We start from the raw sequence: 25,984 nt of genomic DNA on the forward strand, positions 1-25,984 counted from the left end.
TAATTCAAAAATAATTTATTGCTTAAAAAATACTTTGTTGCTAAAATATGCCAAAACAATTACAATAGTAACATCACAGATCAACATAATAAATACAATAATAACAAAAAAGTATGAAATATTTCAAGAAATATTGATCAAAACACGACAGAGACATGAGGTGATCAAATGCTGTTGGAAAAACGATGCTGATGGAGTTGCTCAGTGCACAGTGCCACAAAGCATCAACTGTAAAAAAACACAGTATCTGCAGAGCATGATAAAGCGACATGTGCCTGCAGTGCCCTTACAAGAAGAGGCACGGAGATTTCTCTCTCTCTCTCCATGTGAGGACACAGTGAGAAGCAGCTGCCTACAAGCCAGGAAGTGAGTCCTTACTAGACACTGGATCTCCTGGCCTTGATCCTGGATTTCCCAACCTCCAGAACTGTGAGAAATACATGTTTGTTGTTTAAGCCACCCAGTGCATGATATTTGTGTCACAGCGGTGAGAACTGAGACATTTCTCTTAAACCAGGCAGTTCAACTATGCCTGTCAATCATTCAGGTAGCTCTAAAAAGTACACCTTCACTAAACTCCATCACTGGTTGGAGAGGGAAAGTAGAGCAGGCTTGTCATTCTAGCATGAAGTTTGATGAAGGAAGAAAAATATTTAATAAAATTACATTTAAAATATTTATGGAACATTTAAGCTTCCTTATCTTGAGACCTATCAAACTAAAGAGACAAGGAACAAAAACCTCCCAAACAACATAATCTTTTATGTTCCAAATGGAAAGTGACGTTTCCAGAATTATCATTACCTGAGTAGTGTCCATGTCTGCGACGTGATCAAACGTGAAGGTCTTGGGCTCAGGGTTGGAGTGCAGCCGGAGAGTCGTAGAGGACAGCACAGATAAGCATAAGTTTTGCTCTCCATCAGCTGACCCAGAACCCTCTGTAGGTGGGCGAATTCGCACAAAAACTTTGATGGCATCACCTTCATTACTAAAGACAAAAAATGTAGGAGCTGAGTCTACTGGAGAAAAAGGATCTGAGCCTCATATTGCCTCTAATTTTCCGATTTTGAAAGTTTCCCTAACAAAGCCCAAGATCTACCCATTTACATTTACCTCTTTTAAAGAATCTCACGTGACCCACACCCTTGACTGATTTGCTTCACGACAGTTGTCTTCAAAAGCCTTTACTTGAAATCAACTCAAAGGGAGTCTCCTTGAGTTGATTTCAAGGAGATCCAAGCTATGCTTGTCTCTGATTTCCCTCTTAATAGCAATAATAAGTCATTCCAAGGGAGAATTATATTATTGATTCCTTCTTTTAGCCTGGAAGGGGAGAGGACAGAGGGTGGGAGGAGATATGATTTTTCCATACTTCCGGGTAGCTCAGGACCAAGCTTAATTTTGAAACAAGTACCCCTTACTGTGCTAACTGGTTGTTTTAGGAATACTACATGCTTAATTATTTTTGGTCTCATTAACAAGATTTTTTTCCTTACCTTGGTTGATTAGACTGACAATTTGTCACATTGCGTAACTCAGCTAGAAAAAAAAAGATAAGACGTCATTTAAAATGTTTAAAAGTGCAACATAAAAACCCCATTCTTACCTAGCCTGCTCTTCAGCACTGACATTCCTTAGTCTCCAGCTCCCTGACCTCCGGACAGCAGGTACTCTGGGGACAGGCCCTGATCTTCCTCTCTATTCTAACCATACCTGCTCTTTTGGTGACGACATCCAGTCTCATGGTTTTAAATGCTATGTATATACTGATGACTCACTAAATTTTAACCTGCTCCCTGGACCACTTTCCTGAGCCCCAGACTCATATCTACTTGACATCTCCAGTTGGATGTCCAGCAGGCAATGTCTCAAATTTAATGTGTCCAAAGCTGAGCTCCTGATAACTCCACTCCCACCTCAAACATGCTTCTCCATCTCAATTAATTCCAGTTACTCAGGTCAAAAACCTTCAAGGCATCCCTGACCCCTTTCTTTCTCATACTTCATATCCAATCTGTTAGCCATCTTTGGCTCAGCCTTCAAAACATACCAGAATCCTACAACTTCTTGTCAAATCCACTGCCCTGACCACCATGGAATCAAGCCAGCAACATGCCTTACTTGAGTTATTATAACAGCCTCCCTACTTTTCTCAGTCCCTCATCTCCCAACCTACATCTGTTCTCAACCCAGCAGGCAGAATAATTCTGTTAAAAAAGAACTCAGAGCTCAACTTCCAGCATGACAAAATGAGGAACTCCACTGCCGCACTGCTCAGTGACACTGGTAACATAAAAAAATATAACCATTCAGAGTGTCTAGAAATGGTCCCAAAGGCAAATAACAAATAAACAGCTACTCAAGAAAATCAATGGAATTCCAAAGGAAAGGTGAGAGTCTCTGGTACTTGAACCATGATCGCTCCCTCCCTCCCAGCTCAGAGAGTTGGACACCCCGCTCCAGACTGTACAGCCAACACCACCAGAAGCCCCCTACCCACCATTCCCCCATTGAAACGCTTTCTTCCCAGGAGGAGCAAGTTATCAGAGTTTCTTGTCCTGCCTCCAGCCAGCTACCTGTGGCTGAAGCTAAGTCCCAGGTGAGTGTGGTTGAGAGGTGGAGGGTCCCTTCTCTCACCCAGCCCCAACTTGTAGAATGAGGCTCTACCTTGGACATAGCATGCTGAGAACACTGGGTCCGGATCACCCTTGTCCTGGCTGGTGAGGCAGTGGTTCTCAGCTAAATGAAGCAGGTTAAGAGGACCCCAGGCTGCTGCTATACACATACGCATGCACACACACATACAAGCAAATATTTAGCAACTAGAGCAGGAGTGTCACTCTGAAAAGAGATTGTCATTGTCCCCGCATCCCAACTCCAACACCTTGGCTCTGAAATTTTGCCTCAAGAGAGAGACTGGCCATAAAACAGCTCCTAAAGTCTCCCCAAATGAGCTGACTTCACCTGCAACATAGCGCAGAGTTCAGGCCTAATGGCACTCTTGAGGACAGTGAAGGTTGTAATGCAAGGTGGTTAGAGGAGACGCAGGATATGAGCTAAACTGCAGGCCCATTAGTTTGCAGGAGAGAACTGGGGAATAAAACAGTTGGGGGCACCTCTGCGGGGGTCAGAGACCTCAGAAATTAGTCCTTCAAAGGAGCAAGAATTTAAGTGGATTAGTTTGCAGGGCAATTTATGTCCTAGGGCACTGTTGAAAACAAAAGAGAAATCAGCTGACAACTCCTGGACTTAAACAGCTGGGTGTGGTAGGGAAAGGAAGATCCCGCCTCCAAACTACTGTCACCCCAGGGTGACTTGGGCACAGCCAAAGCTCTGCTTCCCTGAGGAGCAATACCAGACGACCTAACACTGAGAGGGAAGCAGACTTCATTGAAACAAAACAGCTAGTCACTAAACAAAAACTAGCAAATAAATCCAGGAGGCGGAGAGACCAGTACCCAGAACTGCTGTGACATATCTAAGACGTCAATTTTCTAACCAAAAATTACAAGGAATTCAAAGAAACAAAAAAAGTATGACCCATAAACCAGAAAAAAGCAGGCATCAGAAACTGCCTGTGAGAGTGCCCAGATGTTGGGTTTATCAGAAAAGACTTCAAAGTAGCCATTACAAACATGCACAGAACTAAAGGAAATCATAATTAAAGAATTTTTTTAAAGTATGAGGACTATGTCACATCGAATAGAGAATATCAATAAAGAGACAGGAATTATAAAATAGAACCAAAGGGAAACTCTGGAGCTGAAAAGTATAACAACTAAAATAAAAATTCACTCGAATGGCTCAACAGTAGATTTGAACTGGCAGAAAAAAGAACAAGCAAGCTCGAAGGTAGATCAATACAGATTATAAAAGCCAAAGAACAGAGAAAAAAGAATGAAGAAAAATAAAGTGAGCCTTAGAGAAATGTGGGACACTATATGCATACCAACATACATGTAATGGAGAGTTATCAGGAGAGGAAAGAGAACAGAAAAAAATACAAATAAATAACAGCTGAAACATTCCCAAAATAAAAAAAAAAAGAAAAGAAAAGAAAAGACAGAAAAAAAAACAATCTACACATCCAAGAAGTTCAAATTTCAAAAAGGCTAAATACAAACAGATCCACAGACACATCACAGTAAAAATGCTGAAAGTCACTACTTATGGAGAACCCCAATTAGATTAACAGACTTAGCAGAAACAATAGAGGCCAGAGGAATTAGAGAGTTTGTTGCTAGAAGGCCCAACCTTAAAAAAATAGTAAAGGAGGTTCTTCAGCCTGAAAGCAAGTTGACTACAGACCATAATCTGAATCCATGTGAAAAGAAAATCAAAGAACACCAGGTAAAGGTGATATATAATTGTAAAACATGATAGAAATGCCTATTTTCTCCTTTTATTTGATTTTAAAACAATTGTGTAAAATAATATGTGCATAATGTACTGTTGGGCCTATAACCTACAGAAGCATATGTGTAAAATATTTACCAATAACAGCACAAAGAAGGTATAGGGACAAAGGAAATGACTAAAGATGGTCAAGTAATGTATTGTTGGATTTGTAACAAGAGATGTAATGTATTTAAAATAATACCAAAAAAGAGGGTGAAAGGGACAGAGCTACATAGGGGTAATGTTTATATCTCTGGAATTAAGCTAGTATAAATCTGAAGCTGATGCTGTTAAGATGTGTATGTCAAATCCTAAAGCAACCATTAAAAAAAAAAACTTCAAAAAAAGAAAGCAGTGGAGGAACACAGGAACATACAAGACATGAGACACATAGAAATGAAAAGTAAATGGTAGATGGTGAATCCAACCAAATCAATAATATGAGAATGGATCACACCACCCAATCAAAAGGCAGAGACTGTCAGACTAGATGAAAAAACATGCTCTAACTATGTATTATCTACAGGAAACACATTTTAGATTCAAAGATACAAACAGATTGAAAGTAAAAGGATGAAAAAAGATTGTCTCATGTAAACAGCAATCACAAGAGAGTAGGAGTGGCTATACTGTGGTCAGACTGTTTTGTCTTTTGACTTTGAAACAAACAAAAATGTTACTAGAGATAAAGAGCAACATTTTATAATGATGAAAGGGTCAAGCCACCAGAAGATAATACAGATATAAACATATAATCACCTAATAAAAGAGCACCAAAATATGTGAAGCAAAAACCAACAAGAAATGAAGGGAGAAATAGACAATTTAACAATAACATTGGAGATTTCAACATGCCCCTTTGAATGATGAATAGAGTCAGACAGCAAGTAGACTAGCTGTTCCTTAGGGCTGGTGGGGGATGGGCAGGAAGGCGGCTGAGAACTGGAGGATAGGAGAGTTCTTTCTGAGGCGAAAAGGTTCTAAAACTGACTATACTGATAGTTGCACGTATCTGCAAATACACTAAAAACCATTGAATTTTACACTTCATATGGGTAAACTGTATACTATGTGACATATCTCAATTAAGTTGCTAAAAACATTTTTTTTTAAGTTAGAGATGAGTAGTCAATGCAATGAAAATGCAATGAGAGATCCGGTATCAGATCTGGTCCTGGGGGAAAATGATACAAGTACACCATTGGTATAGGGGGTAATAGCTCAGTGGTAGAGAGCATGCCTAGCATGCACAAGGTCCTGGGTTCAATCCTCCATTAAATAAGTAAATAAACCTAATTACCTCCCCCTCAAAAAAATTTTTTTAAAAGTACATTATTGGGACATCTGACAAATGTAAAAGACTGACAGTGGATTAGCAACAGCACTGTATTGATGTAAAACTTCTTAATTTTGATCACAATGTGATTGTTTAAGAGAATATACTTGTTCCTAGAAATTACACACTGAGGTATCTAGTGGCACTAATATTTAGCAGTACTAACCATTTTACTCTTAAATAGTTCATAAAAAAATACTATGAATACACACAGTTGGGAATGTGAGGGAAGAGAGAGCGAGAATGATAAAGCAGATATGGCAAAATGCAAAGTTGTTAAGATGTGTAAAGCTTTCCTGTAAGTTTAAATTACAGCAAAATTAAAAGTTATGAAAATAAATATTAAGTGTGTGTCACAGAAAGTCATTCCTGTTCAAAACTGCAGTGGCTTTCCATCTCAGTCAGAGATGGAAAAGCCCTCACAAGAGCCTACAGGGCTCTCCATTGCCCGGTGCCTCTGCCTCTCTCCCTACCACCTCCACAACTCATTTCCCCTCACACTCCTGTTCCATCCAGCCAAGCTAGACTCCTGGCTATTTCTAGAACATGCCGCCCTTCAGTACCTTTACACTTGCTGTAACTTCTGCCTGGAACATTTCCTCAATTTCTTCAGGTATTAACTCAAACAGCACCTTCCTAATAAGGCATTTCCCCCACCCTCCCAGCCATCTATCACTCTTGGCCCTATTTTTCTTCAAAGAATGTATTACTACTGCTATCATTAATACATATTAATTTTTTACTCTCTCTCCCAAATCTACTATAAAGCATTATCTAGAGCAGTGCCTGACACACAGCAAGCACTCAATAATCATCTCTGAATGAATGAATCCTAGGACATCAGTAGAAAGGACTTCTTAATTTCTATCCTGCCTTAAGCATAAGAGCACCAAGCAAATTGTGTCACACTACAATTTGATTCCTGCAGACTAGCCTCTCCAGCTGAACCCCCAATGAATGTCTGTGAATCAGGAAACAGACCACGGATTGCCCAATTTCCCACCTGCCCGTCACAATTCCCTCAAGGCCTGGCATCAAAGAAACAGTCTCTCTGAACCCTTAGCAAAAGTAAAAACAAGTATGACAAAGCCAGGATCCAAAGGGAAAGCTTTCATGTTAGGAAAGCTGAAATCAGGTTCTTATGAAGAGCTGGAGAAAGAAGAAAACTACGTTTAGAATCGGTAATGTGAACAGGCGTCATATATCCTGACAGCAGAAAATAAAACAGCTTAAGTCAGAACGGTACTTGGATGATGTTTTGGAGGTTCTGGGGGGAGCAAGTTCAAAACAGGCACCTAAATCTCAGCTGTCCTTAGACACAGTGTACTGTGCTAACAGTAGTCAATGACTGCAGTCAACCCCTTTATTCTGCACAAACAACAGATGTCATCTCTTCATCACTGCTATGGTATGAATATTTGTGTCCCCCCAGTCAAGGCTTGGAGTCCTGCCAAGGCAGTCAGAAACTGTGGAGCCAGAATCAAAGAGGGGGTGGAAGCACAGAAGTGTGAACACAGCATCTGAGGCTGATTTTTCCCTCAGAGATCGCAGATTCTGAAAACTGCAGCTAAGAGGCTGAGAACTTGAGCAGTTTTGAGTAACAGACTCACAGTCAAAGAACAACAATAGGATACAGATCCTGAGGTCCTCAATGTGTTTAACTTAAAATATGTTGAAGAATATTCACAGTAGCTTTATTCATAACAGCCCATCTAGAAGCCCAAATGACCATCAATAGAAAAATAAACAAATTGTGGTATACTGACATAATGGAACACTAAGCAACAATGAGAAAGAATTAACTGCTGCTACATACAAAGAACAATGCTCATACACATAACATTCAGTAAAAGAAGCTAAAACATAAAGACTAAATACTGTACCATTTCCACGAAGTTCAAGAATAGGCAAAACTAACTACTGGTGACAGAAATCAGAGTAATGTTTGGGGGTAGTGTGGTTATTAACTAGGAAGGGTCACAGAGAACTTTCTGGGGTACAAGAACTGTTTTACTTCTTGATCTGAGTGATATTTACAAGAGTGTATTTATACATTGTACTACAAAAATTCCTTGAGTAGTAGTCTTAAAATTTGTGTCCTTTATTATGTATAAGCAAAACATCAACAAAACAGTAAATTTTTAAAAAAAAGTATTCTTGCTTTAAAAAGACCATAGATGTTTTACTCTGCCATCCAGATAAATAGCTATAGATCATCTGACCAAATATGATTATGTTCAGAAAGGGAATCTTAAACTCAGTCAATTTCATGAGGGTTGCATTTCTCTCCTCCTGTGTTCCCACCTCATGTTCCAGGTCCCTAGGCTGCTGCGAGGGGCACTTACCTGGGATGTCATCAACCTCAACTTTGTTAACAAACTTAAGGGAGCTGGAGAGTTCCCTGTGGAAATCACCACCATGATAAAAGGGAGCTTTGAATATCCCTGCTCCCATCACTTCTAAAAAGTGATATGTACAGACAGGACAGAATCCTTTAATGGACAGTCACGTACATATATCACTTTCCATTAAATAAACAGATGCTCTAATTATATCATAGGCATAAATTCTCTTGCTTGAGTCCAAAAATACTGAACAAATACTGTAACTGTGCAGAAAGTATGATGAACATTTTGGTCCAATAATGTACCAATGTGTCTGCCAATATTCCCTGAATACTGAAAATGGTAGAGGAAAAGGAACATTTTAGATGGAAAAAGAGAGCATAATGAGGTAGTCAGGTAATGGTATGACTGACCTAAAAGGTTAGGGAAACAACAAACAAACACATAAGAAAATAATTACAATTGACAGCTAGAAGCACAATGTTATTGGAAGGCTCAAATAACAAAAGTTCACAATTTCTTCAATCTTCTAATATGGGCATTGTCTCATTACCATTCATACCATTCACTAAGATCTGTGAATGAAAAATATTGCCAGCCATATCAGTAAACAAAGGATGCTCTGGTCGTCAAGTCATCAGCTGCTACTGCAGCCCCAGACAATGAGTGGAGGGAACTCAGGATGAAGACAAGCAGGCAGCCCGGCCTCTGCTGCCACCTACAAGGGTGCATCTTAAGGGAATTCAGGATGTGGAAAACAAGATACCGACCCTAGATAGCTAGGTGTATATCAAAGGAATGATTTCAAGGAGCCCAGAACTTTGGACCTTCCCATACACAGAAAGTGCCAAGTTACTTAACTTGAGATATCTGGCTTTTTGTAATTAACAGCAATCTTTTGACGTTCTGACTATCTGGTGTTTTTTGCAAAATTCCTGTATATCCTGGCTTCTCCCTTGCCTGGGCAGAACAGTCTGAGAGCAATTTGAGAGGCTGCCTCCTGGGCTACAGTCCTCAGAAAGTCCACCGAATACAACATAACTCTCAACTTTTAGGTTGTGCATTTTCTTTCAGTCGACAGATTCATCAAATCAGCTCAAAATCAGCTTTAAAAAAGCAGACTCCTTACAGGGTTACACAACGTAAGAGGTGGGGCACATATTCAGGAAAAGCAAAGGTCCAAGAAATTAGTGACAATTGAAAGATTTATCAAAAGCAAACATGACAGGCTGCTCTCCATGAGAAAAAGAAATTGGAGAGGTCTCCTTGAGAGGAGAAAATACGGATTGTGAGAATATAAAGACACTGCTGAATTCAGTGCTTTAAAAGTCCTTTTATCTAAGGAGAGTCTATAGTGGACCCTCCAAAAGAGAAAAACGTGTGTGGAGCTAGAGTAAGTTCTCCCCTTCAGGAAAGTCAGTAATGTGCGAGAGCCTGGGCCAGCCCTCAGGCAAGGACACCTAGAGAGGCATCCCTGATCGGGCGGGACTAGGGAAGAGTCCCGCAAGGAACAGCAAGGCCGAGGACCGGAGGGAAGAACCAGCAGGGCGCTCAGGAACCAAGCTCCTGGATGACGGCTCTCGGTTCCAGTTCTCTGCTCAGCCCCAGTACCTAGAACTGCGCCTGGCTCGTAGCATGAGCCCAATTCACACAAGGAAAGGAAGCGAGCTGTTCCATCCATGTATTGTCTTGGAGGGAGATTCCAAACGCCCACCGCCGCTCAGTCCGCTCCAGCCCTTCACGCCTAGTAGAGAACCTTGCATCTGGGGTCGGGGACAGGGGCCCCTCACTTACTTTTGCAGCCGGGCGCCATGGTGCCCTCACCCCTCGATCCGGAGACGGACACACCGAGCGCCCTCACTTACAGCCGCGCGATGCGCGGCGATCCCGTCAGCTCAAGATGGCCGCCAATTTGAATTTGGCGCCCAGGTGGGACGTTGACGCCAGTACGGAAGCCGCCATGTTGCCCAGTCTTGAGCCAGGGGAGGGGCCGACGTGACGTCACGAGTAGGCGCCGTCGCCTCTGCACAGTCCCGAGGCGGCCCGGGAATCCAGTTTTTCCCCTGAACGGCCATGAGCAAGAGGAATCAGGTGTCCTACGTGCGGCCAGCCGAGCCGGCATTCCTGGCCCGCTTCAAGGAACGCGTCGGTTACAGGGAAGGGCCCACCGTAGAGACCAAGGTGAGCCGGGGCCAGTCGCGTTACCTCAGAAGCGCGGCCCGCCCCGCCCCGCCCCGCCACTTCCGGCTTCTGCCTTCACTTGGAGGCCAGATACTGACAGGTCCCTCCTGCCACCCGCGCCCGGCCGCCCAATCCGAGTGGCCTCGGACCCCAGACCGAGCCTCTTAAAACTACAGCCTCTTACGCCCAGGAAGCTGTTGGTCGTTTTCAGAGTACTGCTGTGTTCTTGAAAATGACTTGACGCAGGTAAAGCGCCTCGTCCTTGGTAGATGGTTAAGAAAGATCATTTTCCTGTCTCTTCATTTTCACTTGCTTATTCCAAAACCTGTAGTTGGCAGGTGGGTAGTAGCGTCGTCCCACTTTCCCGATAAAAAAAATTAAGGCCACTCGATCAAATGACCCGACTTCAGGAAGACGCCACGCCTGAATGGTTTAGGAATGGGAATCGGTGGGAGTCAACTTCTGAGCCCTCCCAGGCTTCCACCTGAACTGGTTCACATCAAAACCTGCCCTACCTCTTTTAATAGAAAGAGAATATTATGCTTAGGGCATCTTTGGAGAAATAAAGAATTAATTTAGCACTTGGTGCCTAGCACTTGCTCTAAGATTCACCCCTCAAGTCACCTAGAACTTAGTAAGACACAAAAGTGCAGTTAATGCAGTGACTACGTGCTAAACCCAGGCACTGTGCCAGTCTCTGAAAGGACAAGTAGATGGATCTCCAAAATGCCATGTTCTTTAGCACCTTCCTGCCTGCCTCATCTCTGCCTTAACAGGTCACCACTTCTGTGAAGGCCTTTGAACCTCCCCAGTTACTCCTCTGTTCTTCTCTTCACTCTATCCATATCTTATTTGCAATACTCATCACTTTACATTGCAATTACTTGCTTTCTTGTTTATCTCCACCACTAAATCAAACACACTCAGTATCTTAATCCCTCTGTAATTTCCCAGCACCTAGTGCAGTGCCTGCTACCAAGTAGTGGATGACAGGTTACATTGGTCAGATGACTGCTTATCATCAGGGAAGGCTTCATGGAAGAGGGGATATTTAGATTGAATCTTGAGCATGGGTAGGTCAGCAGGTGAAGATGGAAGGAACAGCAGGCATAAAGGTGTAGAGATGGTGAGTCGTGGATTGACCATGTGTATAAGTGACTGAGGGACTGATGGAGGTGAGGCCGTATGGACAACAAGGAGCCATGTTTGGTTAGAGATAACATGCTCAGGGAGTGACTGGTCCCCAGGACCAGAAAAAGTGATGACAAAGAGGGTGAGGTTTGAGAAAAGGGATGTGAATTCAGCCATGAGGAGAATAGGAGACCTAATTTGATAGTATATTTCAGGTCCTAGTGATGATCTTGTGTGTACATAGTTAACACCTCGAAGATGACAGCTCAGGATACTATCTTAGAAGAGCTCTGAGAGGGGAAAGCTTTCCAGTTAATATCAGTGACTTGGGCTTGCATGTTTAATCAAGACACTTTTCCTTACCTCATGTGCCTATGTTTGTGAAACCAACTTCATTCTTCATCATTTAGGTAATATAATCATCCTGGTGATCTGTTAACAAAAAGAAGAGTTTCATGGGAAATCGATATATACTTGAACTAAATTGTCTTACTCATCTTCTTGAGAGTTAATTCAGGAGTGGCTCTGAACAGTCCTCAGTGACTGCTGCCACTATTCCATAGACTGTCCCTCTTGTTTTACAGCCAGTTGCATAAACAAAAAGAAGAGTCAGAATTAATGATTCTCAATTTGATGAACACCAGGGTTGATTTTACTTCACTTCCCCATTTCCTTGGCTAAAAATACTTATTAATGGTCATTTATTGGAACCTTTCAGAGAAACATGGGCAAAACTAATGAATAAACAATAAACTCACATGGATATTCAAGAGAATGCACTTGTCAAGTGATGAAGCCGATTTGGGATGTAGACAGAATGGTTGAGTGTGCCTGCAAGTAACTTGCCAGGGCTTCAGGTTAATCATTTTTCATCCTATTGGTCATTCATGAGTAGGTAAACACATTTCTTGTCCATGCTGTTTGCCAGGCTCTGTGCCTCTAGATACAGAGATGAAACACATAGTGCCTCTCTCGAAGCAGCTTGCCTAGTGGAGACGGGACAGAAAAATATTGATAGCACAGAGTGGTACATGTCGCCTGTGAGCCATGCACAGTGTGAGAAAAGCTGCTGAGATCAGGAAAGCACTTCTGAAGGATCTAATTCTAGAAGGCAGCTTGAGAGGAGTTGGCCAAGGTCAGTGGGGCTTTCTAGGCCCCAAGAACTTGTTCAGCAACAGGAGGCAAACAAGCTAATATGTTCATGGATCTGCAGTACTCAAACCTGGCTGGAGTCCAGAAGCCATAGACATGGTGGAGGATAAAGCTGTGACTATAGTTCTGGTTGTAGACTGAGGCCAGATTCTGCAGGGCTTTGTTGCCCTGCTTGGGAGACAAGGAAGGCTCTGTGAGAGGTGAACTTAAAACCACATTAAACTTAAACATTTAAAAACACATTATTTGAATAATGTGTGGTGGGGTGTTTATGCCTTTCAACCTAGCAATTCCATGTCCAGGATTTATCTATATTTAAGTTCACCAAAGTGAACAAAATGTGCAAAATTTTTATTATAGAAGAAAAACACTAGAAACAACCAAAATTTTTACTTAAAAAGAACAGGTCAGATAAACCATGAGATGATCATATATATAACTGAATGCTAGGCAGTGATTTTGAAAAACATGATGCCATATATATCTCAAGGTACTGTGCAAAATTTTTTTTGAGTAAGAGTTGGAGGAGCAAGTCTTATATGGTATCTGACATTAAAAAAAAATCTGAATCAATTAGCCAAATGTTACCATTTACTGCATGTGTAGAGTAAGTACATGGTTTCTGTTATGTTATTCTCTGTACTTTTTTACGCTTGGGAAATTTCATAATTTGAAAAGAAAAAAGAAAGCATGTCACACTAGTGCTATGTAAAGTGTATGTTTTTTATACACTTACAAAACAGCTGATGGGATACCCACCAGATAACCTCCTGGAAGGTAGGAGAGATGAGCAGAAGTGGGAGAAAGTGGACCTTTTACTTGTTGCTTTCTGTACTTTGGTGGTGTTTTTTTGTTTGTTTGTTTGTCACTTTTTGAGAAGAGATGGAAGTGAAAAGGGTTGAAGAGCAGAGAGGACCGATGGAGGTCAGCACTGCCCTGAGTGGGCTGAGTGCTGGCAGCACAAGAAGCAGAGGGCCCCTGACACTGGGAGCTGCGTGCTGGGGTCCTGCTGAGATGGAAATCAGTCCCCCTGGACAGGCATCCCAGGGTAACTGGCTGGTGGATCTCCTCCCTAGTGTGGCAAGGTTAGACTCTTAAGAGTTACTTGAAAATTCATTACCAAACACATGTAGTCAATAAAGTTACCCTTCTCACATTAGTAATTAGAGTTTCTCAGAGAGACAGCAACTGTATTTAGTTCAAGGTCAGCAACTTACACGTTATGTTTGTTTTCCTCTAGAGAATCCAGACGCAGCTCCCAGATGAAGATGGCGATCACAGTGACAAAGAAGATGAACAGCCCCAAGTGGTGGTTTTAAAAAAGGGAGACCTGTCAGCTGAAGAAGTCATGAAAATTAAAGCCGAAATCAAGGCTGCCAAAGCAGGTATATCTGAAAGTAATCTGGTTTTCCTAACAATTTAAGGAGCTAGGTATGAAATCATTTTATATAATAGTATGGTATATTTGAAGGAGAAGGTCAGACTTTGGCTTTAACACTTATCAGATGTGTGACCTTGAACAAATCATTTCACCTCTCAGCCTCAGTTATCTCATCAGTAAAATGGGGACAATAATTGTGCCTACTTTATTGGTTTGTTATAAGGATTAAGTGCAAATTCAAGTAAAAACATCTTGTTTTAAAAAAAAAATAACTGGTTAGGCTTACAAACTAGTCAACTGAGGTCTATTTAAGTAGTGCCTGAAGTGTGGTATGCCATACAGTATTTTTTTTCACTATTTGTAAGTACTTACTACATTGCTTTAGGGGGAAATGCTGGAGCTCTGGTCACTGTTCAAAAATACTTAAAAATACAGCTTGATTGTTATGTATCGGGGACTGGCAATATTACTGAATACTTTAGTAAGAGAGTGTTTATTAAGTAACCTCATGTCTTGTGGGCATATGGCTAGCAGCAGTGGAGGAGGCCAGACTGAACTGACTCAAAGACATCTTTAAGTACAGTATGAGATTTTCTTGCCATTTGACTCTCCAATAAAGTCAAAATCATGAGGAGAGAAAGTTTTTTAACTTTCTTTTTGCTGCAGATGAAGAACCAGCTTCAGCTGATGGAAGAATTATGTATCGAAAACCAGTCAAGCGTTCCTCAGGTGAAAAATATTCAGGTTTAACAGCAAGCTCAAAAAAGAAGAAAGCAAAAGAAGATGAAATAAATAAGCAGGACTCAGTTAAAAAGAACTCACAAAAACAAATCAAAAACAGTAGCCTCCTTTCATTTGACAATGAAGATGAAAATGATTAAGTGTAAATAAACACTTTGGACTTAGTTTTCCCTAAGAATATATGGGGTATTCTTTAAAATAACATTTTTCCCCTATTCTAAAGATAATACAAGTTTACTGGAGAAAATTTAGACAATACAGAAAACATTCAGTAAGATAAAAACTATGTATGTCCATCAATACCCTTTTGACCTGAACTGCTAACTTTGTAGACGTTAACTACCACTAACATTTTATTTCCCATGTATGGGATGTGTATGTAAATTGTATTTTTGTAAACAAAACTGTGATTGTATTCCATACATTCTCTGTCTTGCTTCTCACTTGACCTTATACCACAAGCATTTTTTCAAGTCAGTAAAATTAAAACTGACATTAATAGCTACAGAGGACTTCGTAATTAAACAGATCCCCTATTTGTCTTCCTCATTAGTGAACCTCACTTTGGATGGGGGAGACGGCATGTGCCTATTTGCAGTACTTCCCCAGCTCCTGCTAAGGGAGCCCTCTGACAGCTCTGGCAAGATGAGAGATACAAGTGGAGCTTGAACAAGTAAGACTCTAATGAAAAAATATTCATGCGGCTACGGAAACAGTCTTTTGACGGACATCTACCAACCTACGGTTTCTCCCGAGTCATGCATGAAGTCTTTCTGACAGGAGAAAGGCTTGACAGGAGGCATCTGTCCAGGCCTGAGGTTAGGAATCCTCCATTGCCCCACAAACGTTCTAGGCTAATGGCAGCCCCAGGTTTAACATGGTGAAGGCAAAGATGGTCCCAGAAGCTGGGATTAAGGGACCATTAGTTATCATCATTGATGTGAATGTTTCCTCAGAGACTGGCACAGCTAGCACAGTCCCGGTCCCAGAAGCTGCTGGGGAGAGGTAACTGAGTTCTTAAGCTGCAGGATGGGACCCTGAACTTTATATTCATGTGGCTATTTCCCCTAATTCTCCCTAGTCTAGCCATAACTCTCCTGCTGTTCATCCCATCACAGCCTCTGTTCTCTCCAGGGCCTGGATCCTTCTGAACCTGCAGTGGGGGTCCTAGAATACAACCATCTGTCCTGCTACCTTGACACTCTGTCCTTCCCAGGCTTCTCCTTACACCAATCCAGCTGTGCACCAGTACACTTTTCCCTCTTCCCTGCATCCCGAGGAGATAATGGCACAGAGTCAGTTTTCCCATTGCCCTTGCTTCTCCCTGAGCCAACAAGCTGGGTCTCTGGTGTATCTGCAGAAGTAATGTTTACCTCCCACTGAAAGTTCTCTGTGAACCTGTGGGCAACAGAAGCTGGACACACAGTTAAAACATCTTGAACAGATACCTCACCAAAGAAGATACACAGATGACAAATAATAATAGAAAAAGTACCCCACCTCCTGTGTCATCAGGGAAGCACAAATTAAAAACAATGAGCTGCTACTGTACACCTATTAGAATGGCTAAAATCCAGAACTCAGACAACACCAAATGCCAGCAGGAATGTGGAGCAACAGGAATGCTCATCCATTGCTGGTGGGAATGCAAAATGGTACAGCCACTTTGGAAGACAGCTTGGTGCTTTCTTACAAAACTAAACATACTCTGACCATATCATCCCACAACTACATCACTTGATTTGTACCCAAAGATCTTGAGAACTTATGTCCATACAAAAACCTGAAAACAGATGTTTATTGCACCTATATTGAACACTGCCAAAGTATGGAAACAGGCAAGGTATCCTTCAGTAGGCGAATGGATAAATAAACTGGTACATCCAGACAATGAAACATTCAGCGCTAAGAAGAAATGAGCTATCAAGCTGTGAAAAGACATGGAGAAACTCAAAGGCATATTACTCAGTGAAAGAAACCAACTCAAAAAGGCTACATACTGTACAACTCCAACTACATGACATTCTGGAAAAGGCAAAGCTATGAAAGACAGTAAAAAGATAAGTGGGTGGGGAGGAGAGCGGGATGAATAGGTGGAAAGCAAAGGAGTACTAGGGCAAACTTCTGTATGGTACGATAATGGTGGATACATGTCATACATTTATCCAAACCTATAGAATGCATGACTCTTAAGAGTTAACTGTACAACTTAAAAAAAACCAACAACCCAATCCAAAAATGGGCAGAAGACCTAAACAAGCAATTCTCCAAGGAAGACACACAAATGGTCAATAGGCACATGAAAAAATGCTCAATATCACTAATGATCAGAGAAATGCAAATCAAAACTACAGTGAAGTATCACCTCACACCAGTCAGAATGGCCATCATTCAAAAGTCCACAAATGATAAATGATAGAGAGGATGTGGAGAAAAGGGATACACTGTTGGTGGGAATGTAGTTTGGTGCAGCCATTATGGAAAACAGTATGGAGATTCCTCAAAAGGCTAAAAATAGACTTACTATATGATCCAGCAATCCCACTCCTGGGCATATATCCAGAGGGAACTTTAATTCAGAAAGACACATGCACCCCAACATTCATAGGAGCACTATTTACAATAGCCAAGACATAGAAACAACCTAAGTGTCCACTAACAGATGACTAGATAAAGAAGTTGTGGTATATTTATACAATGGAGTGCTACTCAACCATAAAAAAAAAAAAATGCCACATGCAGCAACATGGATGGACCTGGAAACTGTCATTCTAAGTGAAGCTAGAAAGAGAAATACCACATGATATCACTTAAAGTGGAATCTTAAAAAAAAAAAAAAAGACAAATGAAATTATTTACAAAACAGAATCAGACTCACATAGAAAACAAACATACGGTTACCAGAGGGGGAAGAGGGTAGGAAAGGATAAATTGGGAGTTTGAGATTTGCAGATACTAATGTATATAAAATAGATAAATGAGTGTATACTCTATAGCACAGGGAACCATATTCAATATTTCATAGTAACCTATGGTGAAGAATATGAGAATGAATGTATATTCTGATGTGACTGAAGTATTGTGCTATACACCAGAAATTGACACATTGTAAACTGACTGTACTTATAAACACACACACACACACACACACACATATTTTAAACTTAACCTTAGTGTAAACTATGAACTTTGGGTTCATGGTGTGTAGATTCACAGACTGCAATGAATGCGTCACCCTGGTGCAGGGCGTTCACAGTAGGGAGATTGTACATGTGTAGGAACACTATGTTCTTTCCATTCAATCTTGCTGTGAACCTAAAACTGTTCTAAAAAAGTCTGTCTTTGAAAAAGGAGGAAAACAGATTTGCCTGTTTATAATCACTTATCTCTGGAAGGAAAACAAGAAACTGACAATACTGGTTATCTGGAGTGGTTGGAAGGAGGCTTTTCACTGTTTAACTTTTCGTACTTTTAGAACTTTAAACTGTAAGCTTGTATCATCTAGTCAAAAAATTAATAAAATTTTTAAAAATTAAAAGATCATACCTTCTGAAAATCCTAAAGCAGTGATTTAAAATGATGAAAAAGCTTTATATACAAACATGTTTCACTGCCAAGTTAACAATATTAATAGCTAACAGGAGCACATACCACGTGTCAGGCGTTGCACTAAGTGCACTAGCTGATTTATAAGGAAAAAATGGCATTAATTTAAATATCAAACGGTAGGGAAACAAGTCAGTAAATTGTGAGGAGGTCAATAAGAAGTTAGGCAGCATTAAAATGAGGTTTATACAAAGTCTGTAACAGAGGGGCAAAGGCTAACGTTAAATCAAATAGCAACATGTAGTACAATAATCATAGTTTTTTTTTTAATGGAAGAAATGCTAAACAGAAAAAAGGCTGGAATAAATATACTAATTACGTTGGTTAAAGCATGTAATTTTAATTTTTTCCACTCTTATAAGTGTATTTCAATGAGCACACATACTTGACAATGTTGGCATCTCACACAATGGAAAGGTTCAGTGATGGAAAATTACCTGAGTTTGGCACTATAAAAAGTGGGATCTAGATTGGGATTCAACTCTGACATTACCTGTTTGACTTTAAGCAAGCCAAGTATCTTCTTTTTCCTTGACTCTGGAATGTGGAAAATCACTCCTACCTTTCTTACAAGGGTACATTTAACGTTAGATGTGCTTGTTTCCGTTAAGTTGCTTATTAACACTGCATGAAGCACCAGCAAAGCATCCTTTGATTTCTTTGCTTCTTTTGAGGTGTAAGAAGCCGTTCTTTGTTGTAAGGAAGCATCCCCACCACACATCCCCAAGATGCTGTTCTCATCTTGGCCCCACCTGCAGGCACCTGAGAACTCAGTATCTCCTACCTTCCTCTTCCCTCAAGAGGCTCCCCCTGAGTGTCGTGCTCCTAGAATTAAAAACAAGTAAAGCCACGTCAACAGGCTTCTATTCTCTTCTGTCTTCTGCTGCCTCTCTCTTCTCATGTGCATTCTCCTCACCACTAACCACCCCCCAACACATCCTGCAGCATAAATTTTTATTCATTTGGTGTCTTCCTTTTTCATAGAAATAAGAAGTCCAGAGCTTGAAGTGAAATTAGATCCAACAATGGGAGGCATCAAAATCTAAAGCTCTTCAGAGTACCCAAAATGTCCACTCAAATCCCAGTAATTTCTCTTCTCTCTGACAAAATCTGATTTTTTTTCAAGGATAAAATGGTCTTAAATGTGTTTTCCTATTTAAATCTATACATTATAGTTTTAAATAGCCCTCTGCAGATTAAGCATGAATTCATAGCCCAATTAGAAGAATGTTCTTTTTAAAAAATACATTATGAGAACCAAACAAAAACCTAACGTTGAGCTTTGTTTGCAATACCCGTAAGTAGACTGTACACAGGACCTCGTGCACACTAAGCATGCACTCGACCACTGAGCTATACTCACCGCCCTGCCCAATAACCAGATTTTTATAAACTTTTGGAATATCTCTCACTCAAAAATCAATTACTGGTAGTTAGTTATTATATACAATTCATTTTATTCTCAAGAGAAACCCTAGTAAGTATCATCATTCCCGGGGGGGGGGGGTTGGGAAAAACAGGCTGAGAGAGACAAGATCATACACTCATTAAGCAGCAAGGAAGGCATTAAACTCAAGATTATCTAGTTCTGAGTGTATTTTCCTAAATTTTGGGACACATTTCCTCTTGCTCAACATACAAAACATTCATCCCAGCTGAAGACTGAGTCACAAACTCCTAAGAATTTTTTTAAATGTGTTTTCATAGAAGTCTTTCCACCCTGGTTATATCCCAAGCTTTATTCTGCAGCATGAAGTCTCTGATGTCGAACAAGCGCTGAGCTGTGCCTGAAGGATTTCCCACACTCAGCACATTCATAAGGTTTCTCTCCAGTATGAATTCTGTAATGTTCACTGAGGTGTGCTTGCTTGCGGAAGGTTTTTTCACACTCGCTACACTTATAAAGCTTCTCTCCAGTGTGAGTTCTCTCATGGTCAACAAGGGAAGAGTTCTGAGTGAAGGCTTTACCACATTTGGTACATGTGTAGGGCTTCTCTCCCGAATGGATTCTCTGATGCTGCATGAGGCATGCACTCTGATTAAAGGCCTTCCCACAGTCTTCACACTTATAAGGTCTATCTCCAGAATGACTTCTCTGATGACGAGTAAGGCATATGCTCTGACTGAAGGCTTTGCCACATTCACTGCATTTATATGGTTTCTCTCCGGTGTGAATTCTCAGGTGTTTGGTAAGAGATGGACTCTGACAAAAGGCTTTGCCACATTCAACACATTTATAGGGTTTCTCACCAGTATGAATTCTCAGATGCTGGACGAGGACTGCTTTTGTTTGAAAGGCTTTCTCACATTCATTACATTTATAAGGTTTCTCTCCTGTATGAATCCTCAGATGTTGAGTAAGATTTGACTGTTTACGGAAACAAGTTCCACATTCAGTACACGCATAGGGCTTCTCTCCTGTGTGAATCCGCTGATGCTGGGTCAGAGATGATCTCTGAGTAAAGAATTTTCCACATTCACTACACTTTGAAGGTTTCTTCCGCATGTTAAGTTTCTGATGTTTCAACTGCAGTGAAATCTGGCCAGGACTCATGCTGCTTGTAAAACACGATGAAGGAGCTCCCAATAGGTTCCAGTTTAGAGGAAACTTTCTCTCACATTCATGATGCTTACAAGGTACTTTCTCAAATATGATTATCCTTAGAATAACATTGTTCTCCTGGAAAGCTCTGTGTGCATGTGGTGTCCTCCCAGTCATTCCTGCAGGATTTCCCCTCCTAGTCCTCCTTCATGCATCTTCAACTCCTCCTAATGTGAACCCCTACAGACCAGGCTCTATGAGCCTCCACATTTTTTTTCAAGTCATTTAACACTTTGCCATCAGGCTTGGTCTTCTTGCCTGAAAAAAAAATTTCACAAAGGAAAATGTTCTCCATGCAGAATAAGAGACCTGCATTGCAGAGTCCTGATTTTTATCCTCTTCTCAGGAATAGAGATAGGAGATCACAATGACCTGGGGAAAAGATAAGAATAGGTGATAGGGACAAAGAGATGAAGTAGTGACAGGTCTTGGGAAATCTATAAAATGCCCTATTGTGACTGATTCTGAAACACTCAGATACTAAAAACTGATCCAGGCTGCCTCTCTCACTCCCTCTTCTTCGGAGAGACTGCCCGCACTCTCCCTATGGAGTGCATACCTACTTTCACTCCAACCTGAGTACCCAACCCCCACACCTCGTGGCCTTTCTCTCGCCTTTTGAAACAGCCTACACTCTATACAGTATGTATCTCTCTAAATTAATCTATCTTTACTCAAAACAAAAAACAAAAAATTGATCCTGGTCATCCGGGCTTATCCAGAGTGATGAACAGTAGGAGAATGTGAAAGCGGTAAGTACACTAATCTTTGGTAAATTAAGTGTTGGGGAAAACTACTATCCACCTATATAGTCTCTACTCTTCAAAAAACAGATGTAAAGTAGTTATATTTCCTTAGGTTGCCTATGAGCAGTATCTTAGCACATTAGTGATAACTGAAGAGTTTCTCTTTCAAGATCTAAAAGGTGATCCAGGCTGTAACTTTTTCTAGGTCCATGTCACCAATCCTCCCTTATTCACTCACCTTGACAAGTATCTCTTTGGACCCCTCGCTCCAAAACATTCAGCATCTGTCACTCCCCCTCGAGTTACAACTGGGAAATCTCTAAGTTTAAAAACTAGAGTACTGCTTAATGAAAGAAAAAAAGATACCACTGTTTTGTTTACAGAAAAATAAGATAGAGGTGGTTCTTAGGGAAGAAGCCCCCGTTGGACAATAACTTCACTACAGCATCATGGTCCAGGATCTGGCCACAAAAATGCTTCAGAATCTAATGGGTACTAATCAAATTCACAAGAAGAATGATGTAGAAAACAGAAAGTCACTTTACTAATTCACAATGAAAAAAATGTTATGCTTAATGTCCAGCTGGTTAATACATTCTCTCTACTATAAAAAAACTGAATGGGAACCAAATCATGTCATCAGGACACTCCTTAGGAAGCACAGAATTGGTAAAAAGTGGACTCCTTAGACAAACTTAACGAGATCAAACTTTGAACCTGATGCTTTTGATAAAGATGCAGGGAACCAGAGAACGGATATTCAGGTACACATCAGAGTGACCTCTTCTCTGGTTGGTCTGGAGACACCAACACATTCTTATTCCCTGAGGCTCCCTTCTATTTTAGTTTTCTAATTATACAAGTTACACATGAATATATCCTCACCTCAAAATACTTAGATAATATGAAAGCATAGAGGATAAAACAGTAATTTCATAACCATCACCACCCGACTCTACCCAAACAAACCCATCTCCTTCCCAGAGATTATCATTATTAAGTTTGGAGTATATTCTTTCAGTCTTTTTCCTATGTATTTTCTACACACATATAGCATTTGATTCCTTTTACATAAATGAAATTGTTAGATGCTGTTATGCAATTTGACTTTTTTTCACTAAGGAATGTGTCTTCATAACCACTTCATGTTGGCACATACAGATCTAATGAGACTGGGAGTCGACTGGTACACACTGGTGTATCTACACAAATGGCTTAGTCAGAGATTGATCTGATTTTCTTTTTTTAATCATACTGAATGAATCTTATTGTATAAGACAGTCAGTCCAAAAATGAAATTACTCGAAATCCTACCACCCAGAGGAAAAGATAGTTGGTATTTGGATGAATTCCCTTCTAGCCTCTCTCAGTGCATATATAGACAAACATGTATACAGGTATTATGTGTACGTATCAGACTAGACTGAATTCTTCAGGTCATAAATAGTCATATTTACACTGTTCCCATAACCTAAAAATCCAGTTCACTCAGTGTTCTTACTGAGTTTAACAGATACCCAGGCTCCATACTACTTTCTGATGGCCAATAACAATGGCTGTTGTGATTATGCAGTCTCTTGTTCCAAACAAGACCAGCTCACTGCATACTCTCTGAGGAAACAATCCCCTTCACCATGGGTCTTCCAATAACTTACTATCAGTTTTCCCAGATCTGATAGCCACACCATTAAGGTATCATCCTGAGCAGTTCAGTGAGTGGCTTCAGGGTGTTCCACCACATGACTGCAGAGGGGTCTTACTGCAGTTTATGTTCACGTGATAAGAATTTACCGCACCCTTTGATCTATCCTATAACCAACTACTCCCTAGCCTTCGTTCACAACAGGCCACTCTCACTCTGGTTTTAGTAAGATGGTCCCACATCTGGGTGTTTCTGTGTTTTGAGTCTGCAGTCGAGGTACAGTGGTCACTGGTAGATCCACCTTAGGTCTGCCTAATGAGCACCCCCATAACAACCCATCCTGGGCTCTCTAGTCAGATTTCACTTACTGACAGACAAACTGTTAGGAACACAATTGACTGTTTCTGTCTGGTTTGTCTCTTAGGGACTCTTCTCAAGAGGAAGAGCAGGAATCTGAGGCCCAGATGGAGGAGAAAAAGCACCCATAAACTGTCAGCCTACTTCCTTCATACTCTGGATTCAGGGGAACCCAGAAATAGCCCATCCTTAACCAAATGACTATTTTAAGTCTGAATGAAATAATATCACTGTTCTCCTACAAGAGTACGGCCAATGACAAAAATGTCAGTGAGACGTGACGACTCACAAAGAAAGAGGGCAGGTGCTCTTAAGGACCAAGCATCTTGAGGTAAAAATTCCTCCACAGGAATTTTTGAGCCCAAAGCCCCCCCGCCCCAAACCTAATGCAGAAGCCACTGACTACAAAACTCAAAGATGGTGGGGCTACAGTAGAGGCACTGAGACAAGCACCAGGCTGAGTCAAGAGGTCTGGGTTCTAGTCTCTGTTCGGCCACTAACTTGTTCAGTGACCTTAAGCAAGTCACTCAGTTTCAACTGGGACTTTTTTTCTTATCTGTGAAATGAAAGTGAAAAACTAGATGATATCTAAAACTTCCTCTAGTACCAACATTCGGTGATTCTTTGACTCTAAAAACAGATGGGAAAAGAGCAAAAACCTCAAGGTAAGCCCTTCCAGTCCCTCTTTCATTGAAACTGGTTATTCAGTTCATTTTTATGAAAAGTAATGAGCAGCTACTATGTGTCAAGCAGTGAGATAACCTCTTGTTGGGAACAGGCTGAGTCAACAGCAGACTAACAACCCAGCTGTTAGTCTCCTACAATCAGAGGTGGAGAATTTCAGGAAAATAAGACTGCCTCTGTGTGAAGCAGAATCTCCCACAAAAGACAGTGGAAGATGTTAACGATCCCTCCAAACAGGAAATATTTTAAGAACTCCTCTGAAAAGCAAGGAAAGAACACTGTATCAAAAGGCAGGGATCCAGTTTCCAGACTAATCCATCTCAACCCACTAGCACCTCTCATGTGACACTGAACAAACTATTTTCAAACTTCTAATTAGACTAAGTCAAACTTCTAAACAATTCTAATAGGTCAAGTAAGATCCACCCATACCTCTTCCTTGTGGAAAAGTTTTCTTCACATTTCCAAGGCACTTCCTCAACACTCTGAAAAAATTCACGTCTCTACTGCAGCACTTTACACTGTATGCTAAATACTCTGACTACATCCCACCTTCCTCCACTGAACTTGAAGACAAGTATGGCATGGACTCGGGGCTAGCAGTCTCTGGGTTTGAATCCCTGTTCCAATATTTATTAGCTAAGTGATACTGGGTAAGTTACTGAATCTTTCTGTGTTCCATTTTTTTCAAATATTAAATGGAGCTGATACAAATAACTACTTCACAGGGTTGTAATGATGCATAAATGAGTTAATCCGTGGAACGTATTTAAAATACAGGCTGATAAGCATTCAACAGTCCCTGCTGTTAAATTAGTGAGTCTGTACGACATCAAACGGCACCTATTTGTTGCTATTTCAGAGTAACGAAACAAAGGAGCTAACTCGCACAAATACTCATTCAACCCGCACATCTTTGTGAAGTGGCAAAGCGCGGAACAGCTTCTGGAACTCAGAAAAACGGGAAGTAACTCAAGAGTTCGCTTGCTCGCTCAAGTACGTATAAATAGAACCCGGGCCTCCCGACCCCCAGGCCAGGGCTCTCGAACAGCCTTCCCCCCCTCTCTCTCTCCAGGGAGAATCGGCCTCGGCAACAGGCCTCGGCTCCAAAGGGCCCTGTTCGGCCAGAAAGAAGCCTTCTCGGACCAGCCGCCGCGCGGGGCCGCCAACTTGGCTCACCAAGGACTCCGCATGCTGCCAGCCGCCTCGCCTATGAACCCTTGTGCGCCTGCGCGCTTCCACGACGCCCGTGGTACGTCGGCGCGCTCCCAGGGCGCCGGCGTGACGTCACCACTCCGCGCCACGCCAGCGGCCACAGCCGTCTCCTCCCCCGCCCAGAAAACAGTCGTAAACCCATTTGTGAATCCCCCTTCCTGGAATAAGGAGGCCGAACGCTAGTGAGAGTAGGGGCCGCCACAAGGAGCTCTTACTACAGGTTTATTCACCCGGAAACCCGACCACATTTATCTTCCTAAAAACTCTTCCATGTGTCCTTTGGAGGTCTTCTAAAGGTATTCCCAAGGCTGGCTTCAACCCTCCTTACACTCATTCTCACCCGCCAGATAATTGGCCTCATAGGAACCCCGAACACCCCCAAGGCTTCCTGATCTGTGTTCAACAATCGGCTAAAACACAAGAGCTCTGCTTTGGGCGTAAGTGCCAGATTCAAAGTGAGTGAACTT

The 25,984-nt window shown here is 41.3% G+C and overlaps 3 protein-coding genes and 1 long non-coding RNA gene across 4 annotated transcripts in view; 2 read left to right on the top strand and 2 right to left on the bottom strand.

The window, feature by feature from the left end:
- KIF15 (kinesin family member 15) overlaps positions 1 to 10,012 on the bottom strand; it is a 59,903-nt gene extending 49,891 nt beyond the window's left edge. The window contains 3 exon segments of the mRNA XM_032459030.1: positions 805 to 988; positions 1,497 to 1,539; positions 9,874 to 10,012. Coding sequence (XP_032314921.1) covers positions 805 to 988; positions 1,497 to 1,539; positions 9,874 to 9,892 — 246 coding nt within the window. The 5' untranslated portion in view covers positions 9,893 to 10,012.
- Positions 10,013 to 10,079: 67 nt separating this feature from the next.
- Positions 10,080 to 15,164, top strand: KIAA1143 (KIAA1143 ortholog). The gene is made up of 3 exons (XM_032459042.1): positions 10,080 to 10,260; positions 13,784 to 13,928; positions 14,591 to 15,164. Exons 1-3 carry the CDS (start codon positions 10,153 to 10,155, stop codon positions 14,803 to 14,805), a joined length of 468 nt encoding a protein of 155 aa, XP_032314933.1. The 5' UTR covers positions 10,080 to 10,152; the 3' UTR covers positions 14,806 to 15,164.
- A 4,561-nt stretch (positions 15,165 to 19,725) lies between these two features.
- Positions 19,726 to 21,023, bottom strand: ZNF501 (zinc finger protein 501). The gene has a single exon (XM_032459045.1). It carries the CDS (start codon positions 20,988 to 20,990, stop codon positions 20,010 to 20,012), a length of 981 nt encoding a protein of 326 aa, XP_032314936.1. The 5' UTR covers positions 20,991 to 21,023; the 3' UTR covers positions 19,726 to 20,009.
- Positions 21,024 to 23,722: 2,699 nt separating this feature from the next.
- On the top strand, positions 23,723 to 25,507 carry LOC116657238. The gene is made up of 3 exons (XR_004312308.1): positions 23,723 to 23,949; positions 25,165 to 25,298; positions 25,378 to 25,507. It is a non-coding gene; the product is annotated as an uncharacterized LOC116657238 (long non-coding RNA).
- The last annotated feature ends 477 nt before the right edge of the window (positions 25,508 to 25,984 follow it).

This window comes from Camelus ferus, chromosome 17 (assembly GCF_009834535.1).
Source record: "Camelus ferus isolate YT-003-E chromosome 17, BCGSAC_Cfer_1.0, whole genome shotgun sequence".
NCBI lineage: Eukaryota > Metazoa > Chordata > Mammalia > Artiodactyla > Camelidae > Camelus > Camelus ferus.